Source organism: Cervus elaphus, chromosome 9, assembly GCF_910594005.1.
Source record: "Cervus elaphus chromosome 9, mCerEla1.1, whole genome shotgun sequence".
NCBI classification, from domain to species: Eukaryota; Metazoa; Chordata; class Mammalia; order Artiodactyla; family Cervidae; genus Cervus; species Cervus elaphus.
Genome location: NC_057823.1, coordinates 28,643,997 through 28,665,042, shown reverse-complemented (window position 1 = coordinate 28,665,042; position 21,046 = coordinate 28,643,997). Strand labels below are relative to the sequence as shown.

Sequence of the window (21,046 nt, the reverse complement as noted above, 5' to 3'; positions counted from 1 at the left end):
CTAGATAAACAGGGTGACAATATACAGCCTTGACGTATTCCTTTCCCGATGTTCCTTTCCTTGGAACCAGTCTCTTGTTCCATGTCCAGTTCTAACTGTTGCTTCTTGACCTGCATACAGATTTCTCAGGAGGTAGATCAGGTGGTCTGGTATTCCCATCTCTTGAAGAATTTTCCACAGTTTGTGGTGGTCCACACAGTCCAAGGCTGTGGCATAATCAATAAAGCAGAAGTAGATGTTTTTCTGGAACTCTCTTGCTTTTTTGATGTAAGAAATCAATCAGCCATAATTAAAGTTAGGAAGCTCCCAAGACTTCTCTAATGCTAAATATTAATTTTACTGAAAAACTAGGTATACTTATGACCACTGTCTTATAGGTTATATTCAACAGACATGTAGTTACCATCCATTAGAAATTATGAAGAAGTGTGGAATTTTGGTTATTTGGACCAAGTTGCTTATTTTAAGCTCTCAGAGCACAGTGTAAGCTCTAGAGGCCTTTCTGCATCTTATTTCAGTTCTGAGATAATCACTTCAAATTATCCAGGCCTTTAAATTGCCTAGTTTTTTATTCCCCCTTCACTGCTGAAATATAAAGTTAAAATTCCCTTCTCAAAACATGGGACTAATATTAAAGTGTCTCTACTTGTGACTCTAAAAGACGTGCATTTAAGTTAATGCTCTGGTCAGAGGAGGAGAGAGGCTGATTTACCCACTCTACACTTTCTGGATTCCATGAATAAAAACAAGAAGTAAACTTGTCTTCCCAACTCACCATCCTATCTTTCATAGGTGCTAATTAATTTCAGGTAAAATTTTGTGAACCTGAGGCAGAATAAAACCCTGTGCTATAGGGTAGTAAAAAATGAACCGACTTAGTTTCTGTTTCCTGGGAGCATGAAATCTAGGACTATTTTTTTATGGTACATAGTTGAGATACCATCTTTAAAAAGTTGCGGATGAATCCCTAAACAGCCCACTAATCAATAGTTTTTACTGAATTAACATTTATTTAAACATTTTTATAATAAAAATTAGCCATAATTACCTTTTGGGAGGAGTGAATTAGGCAGATTTACTTTATCCCATACAAAGAATTAAGTTCATCTTAGCTGCTGTATTTTCTTCCAAATTCAGTAGTGATCTCCTCATTCAATTTGGTGATGCCATATTTGCATATTTAGATTCCTAACGTTAGCTCTGTAGGCCTTTAGAAGCCCTTGATGTTCCTTTTGTTCACTTTTTCATGTTGTAAGTTCTTACTGAGTACCTGTTACATTAGATGCTATTCTAGGTAGCCGAGATACAAGAGTAAGCAGAAATAGAGCTTGATTCCGTTGTAGTTTAAATCACATCTTCTTTCATCTTCATGTTTAGCAACTAATGACAAGTTGGTTTACATGTTCTCACACAGTTGTCACTTCTTTTTTTTTTTTTTTTTACTTGTCTCTGAAATAAATTCTATTGTTTCTAAAAGTGCCCTGGCTTTCTTAATTTTTGTTTTTGAAGAAGAATTGACCTCATAATCTCATTCACTGCTTAGTGCTGCTGTTCATGATAAAAATAGGTGTATTATCCATAACTAGTTTTACTTAGAAATGTTTTATTTAGCTTCTTGTACTCATTCTGATAACATTCATGAGTACTTTTATGAAGTGATTAAAATGAAAGTACTAAATGGCAGCCTTGTCCTCGTTAATCCAGGTTTTAGTTTCCTACTATAGATATATATTTAATTCTTTAATTCATGATTTTTGAGTTATCTGTATAGTATTCTCAACCCCTCAGTTTTATTTCATAAATGGCAGTTATTTTCTTGAATAAGCTTTGGTGTAATGAATACACTGCTGTTAAAAAAACTGTGATTTTGGTGCATATTTTAAAAGTGAAGTCGCTCAGTCATGTCCAACTCTTTGCAACCCCATGAACTGTATAGCCCGCCACACTCTTCCATCCATGGCCATATATATAAAAGGACTCAGAAGAGAAACAACATATTTACTATTGATAAGATGGCTTGCCTAGAAAAATTTGAGAGAATCAAGCGAAGAACTACTAGGATTGAAACATTTAAGATGACCTCTTGCCAGATAAACGTTAAAAAGCACGTAGTTTTCTTATATTAGTAATAACCAGTTAGAACATGGAATATAAAGTTATCCATTTCACAGTAGCAACCAAAATAATCATCGTATAGGAGTAACTTGGAGGGTATGTTGCAGACTGTCAGTATTAAGGGGGCGTGAGCGTGCTTCTTCACTGTTTACTCCCTGTTGTTCTGTGTGTTCATGTTTATAATGACTATATATGTATTTGGGTATAAATGTATACACATGTTACTAATATAATCATCAATTAGCATATTTAACACTGATTAACCTGAAATAGTTTCTAATATACACTGTTTCTATTCAGGGTGCCCAGGAACGGATAGATAGCTTGCGTCGAACTGGAGTGATTCATGAGAAACAGACTGCTGTGTCAGTAGAAAACTTCATTGCAGAATTGCTTCCTGACAAGTAAGAGGCTTTTTTTAAAAAAAATTGTCTTTTTCTTATAAAGAGAACTTTCATGACAAGATCTTTTCATCTTTTCTCTTAGCAACTTTCAAAAATGCAAAATTCATTATTAATCCCATGCTGTACATTACATCCTCATGACTTATTTTATAACGAGAAGTTTGTACCTTTTAATCCCCTTTATCCATTTTACCCTGTGTCCCACTCCTGCCTCTCCATCCACCAGTCTGTCCTTTGTTTCTGTGAGTTCACTTCCCCCACCCCCACAGGTAAGGGAGCGCATACGGTATTTTTCTTTCTCTGACTTACTTTAATTACCTTAATTCCATCCATATTATTGCAAATGGCAAGGTTTTCCTTATTTTTTAATGGAATAAGATAACTTTTATAAGCACATGCATATAAATATATATACCACACTACATGTATATATATATGTGTTTGAATGTGTATATATAAATCACATTTTGTTTATCATGGACAAACACTTAGGTTGCTTCCATGCCTTGGTTGTTGGAAATAATGCTGCCATGTTTCAGTCTTAGTAGGTTGTGTGTTTTTTTAGGAATTTATGCATTTCTTCTAGGCTGTCCAGTTTGTTGGTGTATAATGGGTTCAGTGAGTGGCTTATTACATTTCTCTTAGGAGCAAAAATAGAATTGCTCACACTTAATGTCTAGTGAAAAATGTATCTTATTTTAGAACAAGACAGAAAATATGTTATGGTCTAGCTATATCATCTCATTAGTTACGTGACCTGTGTAGCTTAGCTCACATTTCTACTCTTGTTTTCTCCTTTTTTATTATAAAATTTACATTGTGTTGCCTGCATTCTAAGACTGTGTTAATAATTATCAATTAAATAAGATACAATGGTGTAGCTTTGACTTGGATGCTGACTTCCGTAACAAACACAAACATCTTGCATAGCTGTTCAGAGTAATGGGAGGTCTGGCAAGATGGCCTGGAGGCAGTCACCAGGTTTGAGTTCTGTTGAGCACTGCCTCTTATCTATGTAGGCTGGGAAAAAACCTCTAACAACATGATTTGTCATTGTTTTTGAGGGCATTAAACTTTTAATAGGTGGATTTTTTATTGGAGAATTTTTTTAATTTGCAGAATTGCCTTATTTCGAAATAACTTCACAACTGTTGAGACCTACCCTCTTCCTATTTACTGTGTGATTTTGTTGCTTTTGGGCTTCCCCTGTGGCTTAGCTGGTAAAGAATCCGCCTGGAATGTGGGAGACCTGGGTTTGATCCCTGGGTTGGGAAGATCCCCTGGAGAAGGGAAAGGCTACTCACTCCTGTATTTTGGCCTGGAGAATTCATGGACTGTACAGTCCATGGGGTCGCCTGACTGAGTGACTTTGACTTTCACTTTGTTGCATTTAATTTTTGTTTTAGTATTGAGTAACAGTGTGCCTAGTACTTTGTAGCTATAGTATACAAAAAATGTACTCCAACTTTGAGGATTTATTATTATAGACCAGGTGGGAGAGAAAATATATACAGGATAAAGAGTTTTAAATGACTGTAAGTGTGTAAATTTTTACTTACAGGAAATGTTACATACATTTTCACTGGAAATTTGATGTGGAATAGTGTCAGATAAGAGTCATGAATGATTGGTTCTTGAGCTGAAGTTTGAAGAGTAGTTAAAATTTGGATAAGTGAAAAAGAATAGGTAGGACATTCTATGTGGAGGAAGAGTGTGAAGATGATTAAGATATATTTAGGTGTCAGAGATTATATCAGCTTGGCTGAACATTGTTGGATAGAAAGTCAGGAGTAGTTTGGGGACAGACTGAAGAGCTTTGAATACTCGGTTGGGAAGTTTGAACTTTCTGTATAAGCACCAAGCAACAATCCACTGGTCATTATTATTTCATTTTTTTCCCCTCTATTAACCTTTCAATATTGATGTAAGGGTTACCTTAGAGATTCCTTCATGCCTTTTCCATGTATTACATTATAGTACAAATTATGACTGTTGCTAATATGATTTACCCCCTACATCTTGTGCAGTATTGTAAGTTATCTTAATTGTGCATATATTTTAAACTCAAGATAATGTTAGTATTCTGTGCATTCTGTTCACTTACATTTATTCTTTGAAGACCTTCCTTCATCTTTGGTTTTAGGTCTGGGATCATTCTCACTCTGCCTAAAACATTCTTTGTACTCCATTAGACTTTTGCCATGAGTTCTCTTAGCTTTTGTCCGAAAACGCCTTTACATACCTTTATTTTCGTAGGGTGTTTTCTCTGGACAAGGTTGGCAGATCTCTTCTTATATAATACTTTAAAGATGCCATTGTACTGTTTTCTGGCTTCCATCATTTCTGTTACGTCAGCTATCCAGCTTCTTGTTTCTGTGAAGAAAATGTGTTGTTTTGCTGCATTTAGGATCTTTTTTGTCATTATGTTTTTGCAGTTTTACCATGATATGTATAGGTGTGCATGTGTTTGCTTATGTATTAAGCTTCTGTGGATTCACCAAGCTTGATTCTTTCCATCTTTCACTAGATTTATGTCTTTTGTGTGTTTTGGAAAGTTCTTAGCCGTTTTACCTTCAGAATTGGCTTCTGGCCCATTTTCTCTTGCTAGGACTCCAATGACACATTGTTCACCTTCTGACTGTACCCTCCATTTCTCATATGGTCAGCCCCCACTTCCCTCTACTTGCTCACTCTAGTCTTCCTCTCTATTCTTTAGTTTGAGTATCTCCTATTTACCTGTCTGCTGCTGTGGAGCCCATACACTGTTGTTTGTTTTTTTTTTAACAGATTCAATTTACCTATTGGATATCTATATCTTTTCTCCTATTGTGACTACGTTTACCTCTGCTTTCTTTAGTATGACTCATTAAAGATCCTTGTCTGCTGAATCCAGTGTATGGGCCTCATTTAGCCTCCTTTTGGTGTAATGATAAGGTGCTGTCTTTGTCGATGCCTCAGCTCACAGTCTTTTAAAGCCAGGTATTGTTTATAAGAAACTGGAGAGTCTTCAGGTAATCCTGAGACGGTTCACTGTTTGCTGCAGTAAACAGTAGTGAGGTGTGTGAAAGGGGTGGTTTGGTGCGCTGCAGTCACGACTGACCTGAGTCCAGACTGGGTAGTGCTCAGCATCAACTGAAGGTCTTAAAGGGCACCTTTATAAAGGAAGAACCTGAGAGCAAACAGCAAACCCACAACCCAGAACACTTCATAGTTTGCTTTGGCTACTGATCTCTGTGATGTACCCATAGGAAATAAAGGCACAGAAGATAGAGAAATGCATGCTTATAACTAAGGCAAGAAAAGACCAATGTTGTTTGGCCCCTAACAGAGCAGAGCCAGTAAAGACCTAGCTGTCTGTGATGACCTTTGCATCAGTTCACACTCCATGAGGAAAATTAGCATTGTGTGTACCAAAATGAAAAATACCTATGTAAGCATGAACTGTCCTTATTCTGAAATTAACCTATCAAGTTTAAAAATATTAGGTTATGTGTGAGATGGATTGAAATGTCCTTTTGGAAAGTAACCGGTGACAGTGGATAGTCCTTTGGTAAAATACAAACTGGCATACCTATATCAGCTCCTCAGGTTCTATTTCGATTTTCTTCTGCTACATAAAATCCAAAGTCTTAGAACTACCATTCTTCTTAAGTCCAGGTGACTTTCCTGATAGGATTTGGCCAAGTCTACCGTATTTCACCAGGCACAAGGAGAGGGTGAGGAGGAGGAGAGTGTTCCTTGGTGACTGTCCTTGGGCATGAACAGTGGAGGCCACCACTCTTCCTCCTGCGGGGTGGAGAGTGGAGGTGGGTAGAAGGACAGGACGAAGTGGGGAGAAGTCAAAGTTACTCGGCCAGCAGCACCAGCGAGAGGTGCTGAGGAGGTCTCAGTGACCATGACAGTGATGGCACTTTAGATTTGAGTTGGAGGAGAATGGGACACTCAGGCTGACACATGGGAGCATGAGAGTAGTGTGGAGACGGGGGGTTCTAGTGTGTGCTCGCAGGCGTTGTGGGAGGTACCTTCAGGGGCGCTGCTTTTCAGGAAGGCCGTGCCGTGCCTGGGAGCTGAGTCACTGCAGTTCTCTGCTGTCTGCACAATACACAATTGTGTAAAATAAAATATTCATTCATATCCCAAGTAAAATAATGATTCAGATACGGTAAATCATTTAAGGCTCTCAATTTGAAGCAAAGTTTTAGGATATGAATACTGTAGACATAATAAACTGCCATTTTATCAGTCAAGCAAAGTTGTTATTCTGTTTACTATTTTGTTGTTTCTTTGAATATGTGTAAAAAAAAAAAGTTTCCTAATCTGTATTGTATTTCATAGCACTTTAATCTGCATATTTTAAAATCTTGCTCTGTATTTTCTCATTTAAAACCATGATTTCCTGCTTCTGGTTAATTAAAATGCTGATGATGTACTGATAACCTCACCTAAGTCAGTTTTAAAATTTATCACTTTTTAATGTGTATCTTAAAATGGAAGAAAGTTTTCTTGATTTCATGAAGCTGTCCTCAAAGTCTGATTCATTGTGAACAATTCAGAAATTGTGATTAGAAAGATTTATCAGGAGTGAGGAGAGAATTTATTTCCTGAATGAGCTTATTTTTTAAGTCAGCCAACTTTGTAACTTGGCTGTATACTAATCATAGAGTTGGTAGTATAAAATTTCCCATATGTTAGTAAATGATGTTTTTAATTATGATAAGCTATTTGCATTTTCAGATGAATAAATTTATCTGTTGCATATATGAGCACTTCTAATTGCCATTCTTCTCCCCAAATCTTAGCAAGAAAAGGAATTGCGTGATTCTCGGTTATTTTTGTTCTTCCCCATTTTCCCCTCTCCTCTTGGAATTAAGTCAACAGGGCAATTTTATATGTTGTTTTTATGGTTTATCTTTTCATTAGTCTGCTAGTGTTTTAACCGAAGGACAGTGCTTTATCAATTCGTAGAACTTCCTTAGCACATCCATAACTTGAAACTCATGTTCTGTTGCAGATGGTTTGACATCGGCTGTCTCATAGTTGAAGACCCTGTGCACGGCATTCATCTGGAAGCGTTTACACAAGCCACACCAGTGCCCTTAGAGTTTGTGCAACAGGTTGGTTTTATGCTTCTTCATTACGCTCCAGAAAAGCTTGAAATATTGTTCTCAAAATTTTTATTGAAAATATGGTACATCTTGATTTTACTTCACTCTTTTTCCTTTTAATCTTTTTTTCAATTTTCTGTTCCTTCCACGTTGTTTCAGTACCTCCCTACTTTTATTTTCCAGCGGTCTTTGAAAAGGTAAATCTATTATGTGGTTAATTGCTCTTTTCTTCATTGTTTTGCTTGTTTATGATTGTGTTCATTACCTTTGGGTTAGAAAAAATTTACCTATTCTGATTTTATGTTAACCTTTAATATACTGTCTCATTTATCTCACATTTTCATTTTTCCTGGTTACTCTAGTTCCTTTTTCTTTGTCCTCATCATCCTCTTTAATTTGTTCATCGTTAAAAACATGTGGAAACATATTTAGAATCAAGTTTACAAACCTTGGATGAAAGGCAAATGTGTTTTCAGTTTTCTGAAAAATGTTTACTTATCCACATAGTTTCCAGAAGAATGTAAGCATTAATCTATAATGAGTTTCATTCCTTCTACATTTTTGTTACTTTCAATCCTTTCTTGAACAAAATGGAATGTAAGAGTTTATTTACATTGGACTCTTTATACTCATAAATGTCATTTCAAAACTCTCAGAAGTTATTTGGGACCTTAGGTTTTTGTGAATTCTCTTGGGATTCTCCCCCAAGAGAAAGTATGTATGATGTATGCACTCACATATAAACTTGGCTTATGTGTTTATGGAGCCCCTTAAAGCCACCTGTGACCTTCTTAGGGGTTTACATTTTAGATGGGGAATAAGAATTGATGCTTAAAGTTTTGTTACCATAATAACATACCACTGATATCATAATTTTTACCAGTTTCTTTTCAGAAGTTGAAGAAAGCATTTTTATATATACATGGTAATGTTAAATTCACTCCAATATGAGGGTGGTTAAGAGATTGTAAACAAATGCTATGCCTACTGCTATACCAACAATTTAGAAAAATTACATACTGTTGTTGATTTTCTAGGAAAATATTCTTGAATTAAACAGTGGCAGTTTATAACCATTAGGTTGAACCATACAAAATTGCTCTTTGAAGTTAGAAAAAACAGCCACATTTTGGCAGTTTGATGTGATTTAACTTAATTATCTTAGTGAAGCCTTTTAATGCAAAAGTTTCACCTAGCTCCCCAAAAATTGAGTTCTAAGATTAGCCTAGCAGGCTACGGTTTATGGCATCACACAGAGTCGGACACAACTGAAGCAGCTTGGCCCACACGCACGCACAGTGGTGTTACAAGTGAGGTATAAAAGATATGAGGTATAAAAGATATTCAAAGAATAGATGACTGAAGCATCTGATGCAGAGAGGTAGAAGTTTTCCATTTTATTCTGTGAGTCTGGCTTGTAACCTAACCAAAAACAATAATACAGTATCACTTAAGAACTAATTGGTAAAATTAATAAAATTTAGAAATAGAACAGTAAAAATATTTCTGAAACCATTTCCTCTGTGTGTGTGAGGGGGTGAGGTAGTTCTTTCCACACCACCAAGCTGTTATCCAATACCTGCTGGATATCCTATAATTCAACCCAATTCTGACACTTTCTACCTATAAAGAGTGTTGGATCCCACAGATTAAGGGGTCAGTCCTACAAGACTGCCTGCCTCCCTCCTTTTCAAACACCTCGTAAGTCCATATTGCTACATGAACTTCTGACTGGCTGTTTATCAAAGGAAATCAGAGTCTCATAAGTGATATCATATGATCTGACTTATATGTTAAAAAAAGAAAAAGATACAAGTGAACTTATTTAGAAAACGGAAGCAGACTCTCAGACATGAAAAATAAACTTATGGCTGCCAAAGGGGAAGGAGTTGGGGGGAGGGATAAATTAGGAGTGTGGGGTTAATAACTGTATACTACTCTGTATAAAATAGATAATATATACTGTATAGTACAGGAAACTATTCAGTATCTTGTAGTAACCTACAGTGAAAAAGAACCTGAAAAATAACAGATAAACTCATATATATGTATAATTGGACTATTTCGATGAATGCCTGAAACTAATACAACATTGTAAATCAACAGTGCCTCAATTAAAAAACAATGGTCAAGGGATCAGTCCAAGAAAAAGATAGAACAGCTGTAAACATATATACACATAGCATAGGAGCACCTCAATATAATGTAAATGTTAACAGCCATAGAAGGAGAAATTCAAAAAATAACAATAGTAGTGGGGATTTTTAACAACCCACTTATACTACTGGACAGATCATCCAGATGGAAAATTAATAAACATGTGCCTTAATTGACCCGTTAGACCAGATAAACTTAATTGATATTTATAAGACATTGCATCTGAAAGTAGCAGTAATATACTTTCCTCTCAAAGTGCAAACGGGACATTTCTCCAGGATAGATCACATCTTGGGTCACAAATCAGGCATCTGTGAATTTAAGGAAATTGAAACCATAGCAAGCATCTTTTCCAATCACAATGCTATGAGGTTGGAAATCAGTTACAGGGGAAAAAAACTATAAAAACACACAAATACATGGAAGCTTAACAGTGATACTAAATAACCAGTGTATCACTGAGGAAATCAAAAAGTACTAGAGAAATGACAGCAAAACCACAACAATCCAAAGCCCATGGGATGCAGCAAAAGCAGTTCTCAGAAGTTTATAGCAATAGTCTTAGCTCAAGAAATAAGAAAAACCTCAAATAAACAACCTGACCTTACACCTAAAGGGACTAGATAAAGAAGGAGAAACAAAACACAAAGTTAGCAGACAAAAGAAATCATAAAGATCAGAGCAGAAGTAAGTGAAATAGAGACAAAGAAAGCAATAGGAAAGATCAATGAAACTAAAAGCCAGTGCTTTGAAAAGATAAAGTTGACAAACCTTTAGCCATCAAGAAAAAGAGAGGACTCAAATCCATAAAATTATAAATGAAAAAGGGGATGTTTACAACTGACAAAGCAGAAATAAAAAGATCATAAGAGACTACTATAAGCCACTGTATGCCAGTAAAATGGAAAACCTAGAAGAAATAGACAAATTCTTAGAAAGGTACAACCCTTATAGACTGAACCAGGAAGAAGTAGAAGATACGAACAGCTCAGTCACAAGTACTAAAATTGAAACTATGATTTAAAATCTTCCAATAATAATAATAATTAAAAAAAAAACAAAACTCCAGAACCAGACGGCTTCACAGGCAAATTTTATCAAACATTTAGAGAAGAGTTACCACTCATCTTTCTTAAAATCTTCCCAAAAATCCCAGAGGAAGGAAAACTCAGGCACATTCTGCAAGGCCACCATTACCCTGATAGCAAAACCAGACAAAGATATCACAAAAAAAGAAAATTACAAACCAGTGTCACTGATGAACATACACACAGAACTCTTTGACAAAACACTAGCAAACTGAATCCAGCAATACCTTAAAAGGCTCACACACCATGATCAAATGGGATTTATCTCAGGGATGCAAGAATTCTTCAATATCTGCAAATTAACCAGTGTGATACACCATATTAACACATTGAAGAATAGAAACCATATGATCATCTCAATAGATGCAGAAAAAGCTTTTGACAAAGTTCAACACCCATTTACGATAAAAACTCTCCAGAAAGTGAGCACAGAAAGAACCTACCTCAACATATATGATAAACCCACAGCAGTCATCATTCTCAGTGGTGAAAAACAGAAAGCATTTCCTCTAAAGTCATGAACTAGACAGGGATGTCCACTCTCAGCACTTTTAGTCAACAAAATTTTGGAATTCCTAGCCACTGAAACCAGAGAAGATAAAAAAAGAAAAGAAATCCAAGTTGGAAAAGAGTAAAAGTGTCACAGTTTGCAGATGACATGATACTACATATAGAATATCCTAAAGAGGCTATCAGAAAACTACTAGAGCTTACCAGTGTGTTCAGTCAAAGTACAGGATACAGAATCGATACATAGAAATCTGTTGTATTCCTATACATTAGCAATGAAATATCAGAGAAATCAAGGAAACAATCTCAGTTACCATTGAATCAAAAAGAATACTTAGGAATAAACCTGCCTAAGCAGAAAGAAGACTTATACTGTCTTCTTCAATCAACATCTTAAAGTTCTCAGAGACAACACAAACAGATGCAGAGATATACCATGTTCTTGGATCGGAATAATCAATATTGTGAAAATGGCTATAGTACCCAAAACAGTCTACAGATTCAGTGCAATACATATCAGATTATCAATGGCATTTTTCACAGAATTAGAACAAAGAATTTTACAATTTGTATGGAAACACAAAAGACCACAAATAGCCAAAGCAATCTTGAGAAAATAAAATGAACGGGAGGAATTGGGCTGCCTGACTTCATAATAATCAAAACAGTATGGTATTGGCACAAAAACAGACACATAGGTCAGTGGAACAGGATAGACAGTCCAGAGATAAACACACACACCTATGGTTACCTCAGCTGTGACAGAGGAGGCAAGAATAACAATGGAGAAAAGACAGTCTCTTCAGTAAGTGGTGGTGGGAAAACTGGACAACAACATGTGAAAGAATGAAATTAGAATACTTCCTAACACCATACACAAAACTCAAAATGGATTAAAGACCTAAATGTGAGACTGGACACTATAAAACACTTGGAGGAAAACATAGGCAGAAGAGTCTTTGATATAAATCACAGCAGTATCTTTTTGGATCCACCTCCTAGAGTAATGAAAATAAACGGGACCTAATGAAACTTAACGGAGAAGGCAATGGCACCCCACTCCAGTACTCTTGCCTGGAAAATCCCACGGACGGAGGAGCCTGGTAGGCTGCAGTCCATGGTGTCTCGAAGAGTCGGACATGACTGAGCGCCTTCACTTTTACTTTTCACTTTTATGCATTGGAGAAGGAAATGGCAACCCAGTCCAGCGTTCTTGCCTGGAGAATCCCAGGGATGGGGTCGCACAGAGTCAGACACGACTAAAGTGACTTAGCAGTAGCAGCAATGAAACTTAAAAGCTTTTGCATTGCAAAGGAAATCATAAATAGGATGAAAAAACAATCCTTAGAACAGGAGAAAATACTTACAAATGACAAAGTGACTGACGGGATAAATCTCCAAAATAAACAAACAGCTCTTGAAGCTCAGTATCAAAACCACCACCCAATCAAAAAGGGACAGAAGACCTAAATAGACATTTCTCCAAAGAAGACATACAAATGGCCAACAGGCACCACAACTATGGAGCCTGTGCTCTAGAGCCCGGGAACTGCAAACGTGCTGCAGCTACTGAAGCCCGCGCACCCTAGAGCCCATGCTCCACAGGAGAATCCCTGCAGTGAGAAGCCTGCACATGTGACTGCAGGAAGGCCTCCGCACCAATGAAGGCCCGGCACAGCCCGAAATAAATGTCTTTAAAAAATTTAAGAACGACAGATTGTGTTTTAACAACGAGTTTAGTGTGTTAGTGTGGGCATTTTAAATCAAGTACACACGTGCAATTTTTTTTTGTCGCCTTATAATTTCATAATTCGGCAGCATAGCTGTGTTTCTCATGGTTTGTCATAATCTCCACTAAAAGTAACTTGAGGGACTTTTACTGGAACTAGCTATAAGTGACATTTCATTTTTTTTTTCCTAATGTATTAAAAATCTCAATTTCTTTTTTCCTGAGGCTCAAAGTCTGACTCCCCAGGACTACAATCTGAGGTGGTCTGGCCTTTTGGTGACAGTGGGTGAAGTCCTGGAGAAGAGTTTACTCAACGTCAGCCGGACTGATTGGCATATGGCTTTCACGGGCATGTCCCGTCGGCAGATGATCTACAGTGCGGCCAAAGCGATAGCGGGCATGTATAAACAGCGCCTGCCTCCCAGGACCGTGTGAGAAGCCTGGCCCCAGGCTGCTGACACTTGCTCACTTGGAGCTACTGGTAGAGAAGAGACAGACCCTTAAACTGGGCAACTTTAGTCAGTCCAGCTGTTCTGATCATTTCCCATAGGCTACAGTTTTTATCTTCTAGAAAGGTGTGGTATCATTCCAGTAGGTGAAACGAAACAGGTCCTTTTTATGATTATATAATTTCACGTACCATAGTTCTCAAAAAATGTATAAATATTTTTATAGGACAGTTTGATATACCAGATTTATAAGGTGCAAATCCATGTGCTAAGGTATTTAACTTGATGATGTGTACTTGATTACTATTTTGTTTTTTAAGAAATAGTTCACTAAAGAACATGTTTACTGAATATTGTTTAAAGGCATTGTTTCTTTTAATTCATGCTTAATATCTTCCCTGCCAGTCTTTGAAGCTTTTCATGTATGCATGTGATCAGGTCTGATGCTAAGCTGTGGGCTCACCAACAGACTGTAAGACACCTACTTGTAGGGAGATGGTGCACTTTTCTATGCATATTTTTAACATGGGCCAGAATAGCAGAATTGATCATTTTCTTTTTGGTTATCACATTATACACATATGGTCTGAAAAATTCCTTTTTAAGTAAGTTTCAGCATTTCACATTCATACTATATGATAAACATTGGGATGATACATTTTATTTTTTCATTGCTCTGTGACAGCTAAGTGGCAAATGATTCCAGTCTATTTAAATTAGAAGCATTGGGTATTTTTTGCATACTATTCAGTGCTTCCAAGTAAACTCTTGACAGCAGCCATTATTTCTGTTTTATTTCTCTAGCTGTAATAGAGAAGTTTTTGAGAGGAAATTATTGTTTATGAGATTATATGACTTACCTTAAGGACACGTCTTATTTAGTTTGCCTTAAACACTGCTTTTCTAACTTTGTGCCATTCTGCCTTTACTTTTTATGCAGGTTTTCAAAGACACTATTTTATAGTGAACCTGGTTTATTTAGTGCATTATGTTTGTATTTAATGAAAGCTTCTTTTTCCCCGAAATAATATATTTTACCAATTTTGGATTTATACAAATCAAATACTTTGTCATATACTTTTGAACTCTATATATGAAAGTTTAAATAACTTTTGAAGATCGTTTCTTATATAAATGTAATTTAATTTTTATTTACTCTTCTATATAATTCCTTAGAGGTAAAAAAATTAGCACAATCTTATAAAATCTCTTAAGGTGTTGAAGCTGTTATCTTGTGCTGTCATTATGTGTCATGTTTGCTTTGTTTTAATATCATTTCAAGTGCTGATTTGACTTCTTTTTTTTTTAACCTGAGGGTGATAAAATTACATATTAATTTTCCACCTATGTGTTAATTTCCATGTCCTGTATAATGATTGTTGAGTGCAATTCAGATATCTGTGTCATTAAAAATAATGAGAGAGAGAAGACAGATGTAGCCAGTTGCTATAGCATAAAAGGAACAGAATACTTATTTTCCCTTCTTACTGGTATTTATGGAACACTTCATCTGTGTTTTCCCCATCTTCCATGATTAAGGGAAGCCTTTCTCTAACATTTGTTTGTTTGATTTTAAAAAGCTGCCCTTTATCATGGTGTCAGACTACTGACACATCACTGTTAGGCATGAAGGAGCGTATCCCATACTTCCTGTTTCTGCTTTTCTCCCTTCTATTATAGGGAAATTTTACAGATCCTAAAATAATCAGAGTTTTCTTTTTATTTTACCAAATCTCAAATATCTTAATTGATGTTTTGGGGGATTGTTTTCATAAAATAACTAGCATTGACATCCCATTAGAGGACAGTCTGCAGGTCATCAGATAGCAATGAGAGTTATCCTGTGGTTTGGGTGCAGCTGATTTTCTGGCAGCTGGTAATTTGCACCTTCTGCTCTTTGTGAGTGGGTAAGGACTAGGGGGAAGGGCAGATGGAAAAGATAAATACATGATCTCATTCTGGCCTCTTATTCCTTTTTTGGCCCAGAGTTACCTTTGAAAGGCAGATGCTTATGACTGATTGCACACAGTCAGCTTTCCCAGCTTGTTTATTTTTTCATGCTTGGATTTCCTTGTTGTACAAGGTACAAGAAAAGTCATCTCTTGCACACCACAGCATCCTGGGCCAGGCAGCCTTTTACTGTTGGTATTGTGGTATGAGATGTGCTGCTCATCAGCTTAAGACCACAGCTCCCTTCACCAGGCATCCAGCTGTCCTGTTCTATTCCTGCTTGCTTCCTTGTAACTCCCCCACTAGCATTTTTTAGGGTGAGTTGAGCTGAGACTATTTCTTTTTTTCACTCTCAAGCATCTTGGGACTACTTATCTTTAACACAGTTCTTTGCCACTACTGTTTTGGTCATGTTTGTGTGTTTTGTTTTTTTCTTTTGAAGTGCTCCCAGAACTACTTACTGAATTTGAGAAGTTTGTATACTTTTTAGTTAAGAAGTGTGAAAGAGAATAGGAAAAAAAATGCAGGAAGAGTAATTTTACATCAACCTCAGTTGACAGAACATACTCAGATTACTCATATTAATAGTGTCTTGTTACTAAGTTTATCAGGTAACCTAGAGTTGGGCCCCAGATTCTGGGTAGAAAAGATTGGGCCAATACCAGTAGTTTTCTCCTCTGAGTCTCTTATTATTACTTCCCCTTTCTTTGTGCTTTCTCTCAAAGATTAATGAGGTAGAAAATTGAAATGAATGGATATAGACAAAATGGTAGTATGATAGTAAATATAGGTAGATAGCGATGAAAGTGTATTGTATACATTAATTCAACATCATGCAAATTACTAATACACTCAGGGCCAGCTAAATTAGTTTAAGATGCTGTTGAAATTTACTTTGTTCCTTGGCTAGAAAAATTTCTAAGCAGGAATTTTGGGTTCTGTGAAGCCAAACTGGTAACATTTTATGTTCTAAAAGATGTTGGGTTATACATAAGTTAAAAAACTTGGACATTTACAGCCAGAATACCGAGAATAAGCTCTGGGAGTTGGTAATGGACAGGGAAGCCTGGCATGCTGCAGTCCATGGGGTCGCAAAGAGTCGGACACGCCTGAGCGACTGAACTGAACTGAACTGATGCAGGATGATGTATTGGATAAAGCCAATTTTGTACGTATGTAAATATGTCATAAATAAATAATACCTCAACTTATATCCCAAGTGATTTTTCAAATGTTAATCATATTCATATTATATGATTTTCCTTTTTGTCTCAACTTGCTACTGGCTGCCAAGAATTATGGAATAGCAACTTTGCCCATCTTTCAAGTGGAAAGGTAACATTCAAATACAGTTGACCCTTGAACAATGAAGGCTTTGGGGAGCTGACCCCTAAATATACAAGTCCACATCCAACTTTATAGTTAGCTCTCCATAGCCATAATTCCACATCAGAGATGAACCAACCACTGATTGTGTAGTACTGTTCTGCCTGTTTATTGACAAAACTGTATAAGTGGACCTGCACAGTGCAAACCGATGTTGTTCAAGGGACAACTGTGTGCCAGAGTTTCTAACTTCAAGGTTAAAGAAGTCAGGATATTTGTGGGAAAAGGATACACTGGAGGTAGAAGGCAAGAAGTTAAGGCTGTTTTCATGAGGAACCCTCTCTGGTCATGAGTTTAATTTACCCTTGACCTCCAGGAGTATCCTCTTTAAAAAAAAAAAAAAAGTTTATTTTTTACTGTTTGCTATTCTGAGCCTGTGATCCCAAGATAAGAGATTTTTCTTTTGTTTTGGTGGGGAGGGGGTACATGCCAAAAGATGATAGGATATTGATTTGAGGGCTTTGTTTATTTGACAAAAGGCAAACTCCGGGGCTTCCCTGGTGGCTCTGCTGGTAAAGAATCCGCCTGCAGTGCAGGAGACCCCAGTTCAATTCCTGGGTTGGGAAGATCCCCTGGAGAAGGAAATGGCTACACACTCCAGTATTCTGGCCTGGAGAATTCCATGGACTATATATAGTCCATGGGGTTGCAAAGAGTCAGACACAACTGAGCGATTTTCACTTTCAAACTCCAGTGCAGCCTAGTGTGCTGCAGTCCATGGGGTGGCAGAGTTCCAACACACTTAGGGACTGAATAACAACAAAGTATTGTTTTCAATAGACAAGAAAAAAGCAGTTTAGAGCCCAGGAAAAGCCCTGTTAAATTCATACTTTGTTTCAGAATGAACTGGAAGAGGGGAAAAAATGTTTGGCAACAGAAACAAAATTGGTAAAGTCATTATTAAGGAAATTTAGTAATTTAAGGATGAAGGAAATCTTTGGAACAATCCATAAAGTGAACTCGTTTTAAGGATTTAAAGCAGTCAGAAAGGAAAGAGGAGCTAACATTTATGAGATAAGTACCTACGGTTAGACAATGGAGTAGACACTTAACTTTTATAGATGACATAATGGAATCATATTAAGCTGTTTTTCCAATATCACAACAAACAAGTTACAGAGATAGAAGTCAAATGGAATGTGTGACTTACTAAACCATTTTCTTCCAAGACATCCTGAATATTTGCTTCAGGAAATTAACAGGTAAATCACTTACAATTATTTGTTGGATCTAACTGAATTCAAATAGTGGCATGAGGACTTTGCTTTAGTGTACTTTTAATTTTACAATATTATGTTTAAGGAAAACTATGCCTTTAGTTTGAGAGGACTATTTTGGGCTTTGCTGCTGGTATGAAAATATATTTCTGATAGCTGATTATTCTAACTCCCCAAATTAGGAAACCTTAAACTAGGTTTACCTTTGAGTATCATTTTTAGGATAAATGCCAGAAATGTCATTATTGTTAAACTAGTTTTCAAGCAAGATAATGACCATATATAAAACATTACAAAAAGACTTACGGCTGCTTTAGAAATACCTTTTTGAGAATCACTGCTGTAGTACAAATCCTGACTCATTCTGCATATACTGAGATATTTCAGAGAGCCATGTCACCAAGATGGCAACACAGGTGGTTCTTGACTTTGCCTCCTCTCACAAGAAGACCAGCTAAAATTATTCATGGACAAGCTGCCATTAAGAGAATCCCAAGTCGTGGAGATGAGGCTTGAGCATTTCCCAGTGCCACCGAGGCCGAAACAGACCACGTTAGATGGTGAAGAGGAAGGGCCACACACCAGCTGCACTGCTCCTCTCCTGGGCTGGAACAGCACCATGCTGTGAGCCGATGGTGGGAGAAAAGCCTAGGAGTGACACCCAGTATCGTGGGTTGCTTTGCGGAAGCTGCTGCTCTGGTCTCCATTGGAGGGTGTAGGAGAATCTTAAGGGCATGACCACTGGGAATCTGATTGTGATGGAGAAGGGAGAAGCAATAACCAGATGTCAGATCTTGGGAGACCGAGTTCATACCTATAGTACTCAAGTGCCAGGAGCAGCTTTGCTTATCTACAGAACCAAGTCAGTGGAGCAGTCTGACCAGGGAGCTTGGCAGGTGCAGGTCTATCTGATGGAGGTCCTCACATGAAGAGCCTAAATAGTCGTGGAACCTGCTCTGCCCCAGTCCAGGCAAGGGGGCTTAGACACAGGCCAGCAGACGAGTTGGGTGTAGCTCTTGGCCCTGCCTGACCAGAAAGGCTGGCATGAATGCCTAAAAGCTGCACAGCCCAGCAATGCTTGAGCAGAGAATTGGCAGGCAGAGCTTAAGAGTGTACTGCAAGCCCAGTGGTTCTGTTCAGCCAGAGAACTTGGGGCACAGGATGATCCGAGTCATGACCACAAACTGAGAGCCTTACTGGCCTTGAGGTTTTGTCTCCCACTGTGTCCTGACGGAACAAATTCAAAGCACCACCAATTCCTAGATATATCTCACCCATCAGCCAACTCAAAGGGAACCTAACTAGAACACGCAGGAAGCTGTGTAGTCCATCCAACAGCCATGCTTACAGTGGAACTTGACACAGAGAACACAGCCCATGGTTTTCCCCATCTGCAAGCAAAGCCACTGGCCCCAGCTGACCAGGGAATTCATTTAGTTTTGCTTGATTTGGGTCTCCAGAAAACAAGCTGTACAGGCCCTGGGATCTGTCCTGTTGTCCTGCCATAGCAGAGAAGCTAACTCATTGCTCCACCTTTGCTGAGTATATTGCCAACCCTGACTGCCTAGTAAGCCTGACCAAAGAATCTAGATAGCTGCAGAGCCCATCCTATAGCCTCACTTGGGCAGAGAATCAAGCCGGCAGTTTTATCCAACTGTTTTCAGCCAGTGGCACCCTCATTCTGAACCTCAGAGCTTGGCAGAGACCTCACCCCAAAATATACCTTGATAGCAAGCACCACCGGTCCAAGGATGTTACCAGCAGACATGTCCAGACACTCAAACTGAGCTGACCAGTGATTAACTTTCTCTGCCAATATGGACCTGTAAATTCTGGAAAAGATGACTTACTCAAATGCACAGATTCCAATGTAAGGAATCAAGGGTCACATAAATGGAGGTAAACATGACACCACCAATGGGAACATACATATCTAAAAGTTAACCGTAAAGAAATGGAGATTGTGAACAGTCAAATAATTACAAATAACCCTCAAAGAAGTTCAGTGAACTGTAGAAACACAATGACAAGTGAACCAAGTTAGGAAAACAAAGCATGAACAAATAAGTTCAAAAAATGGAAATCACTAAAATAAATAATCCAGAAATCTTAGAACAGAAAAGCACAATAACTAAACAAGATTTAAATCCAGAAGCTCAAACGCAGACTTGGCTGTGCAGAATAATCAATGATCTAGAAGACAGGACACAAATTATTGAGTCAGAGGGAGGAAACGGAATGAAAAAACCACCAGGAATTATGGAATTATGGGATGCCATCAAAAGAAACAATATCTGCATTATGACAATTTCAGAAGGAAAAGAAAAAGGACAGGAATGACATTTAAAGTTGCAATGGTTGAAAACTTCCCAAACCTGGGGAGAGAAATGGACATCCAAATCCGTGAGCCACAAGGGACCGCAAAGAGGTTGAACCTGAATAGGGCTCGACTGTGACACATTATCATTCAATTGTTAGAAGTTGAAGGAAATTTTGAGAACAGTAAGAGAGAGATGTTACATATAAGGGAATCCCCATAAGGTTACAGGCAGATTTCTCAACAGAAAAATTTCAGGTCAAGACAGAATGGGATGGTATGTTCAAAATACTGAAATCAAAAACTCATTCAACCTAGAATTCTTTATCTGATAAAACTGTTCTTCAGAAATTAAGATGATAAAAGACTTTCCCAAATAAACCTAAGTGGAGGGAGTTCATCACCACTAGACCTGCTTACAAGAAATGCTAAAGGGAGTTCTCTGAATGGAAGTATAGATGCCAATTAACATGTTAAAAAAAATATAAGGAGGTAGTGTAAAACTAACTGGTAATGGTAAGTATATTGTCAAAGTTATATTTTGTAATATGGAAAAGGTGGTGCTTAATGCACTTAAACTCTAGTATAAAAGTTTTAAAAATAGTGAAAATAACCATAA

At 37.4% G+C, this 21,046-nt stretch overlaps 1 protein-coding gene and 1 long non-coding RNA gene across 4 annotated transcripts in view; one reads left to right on the top strand and one right to left on the bottom strand.

Annotated features, from left to right (window-relative positions):
• The window catches only part of PRRC1 (proline rich coiled-coil 1), a 40,424-nt gene extending 23,706 nt beyond the window's left edge, over nucleotides 1-16,718 (top strand). For both annotated transcript variants that reach the window (XM_043912202.1, XM_043912203.1), the window contains exons 7-9: nucleotides 2,416-2,519; nucleotides 7,531-7,633; nucleotides 13,334-16,718. In XM_043912202.1, coding sequence (XP_043768137.1) covers nucleotides 2,416-2,519; nucleotides 7,531-7,633; nucleotides 13,334-13,543 — 417 coding nt within the window. In that variant the 3' untranslated portion in view covers nucleotides 13,544-16,718. The remainder of the gene's footprint in view (nucleotides 1-2,415; nucleotides 2,520-7,530; nucleotides 7,634-13,333) is intronic.
• Nucleotides 1-21,046, bottom strand: part of LOC122699814 — a 40,132-nt gene that overhangs the window by 4,646 nt on the left and 14,440 nt on the right. For both annotated transcript variants that reach the window (XR_006342684.1, XR_006342683.1), the window contains exon 2: nucleotides 4,762-4,892. This is a non-coding gene — a long non-coding RNA (uncharacterized LOC122699814). The remainder of the gene's footprint in view (nucleotides 1-4,761; nucleotides 4,893-21,046) is intronic.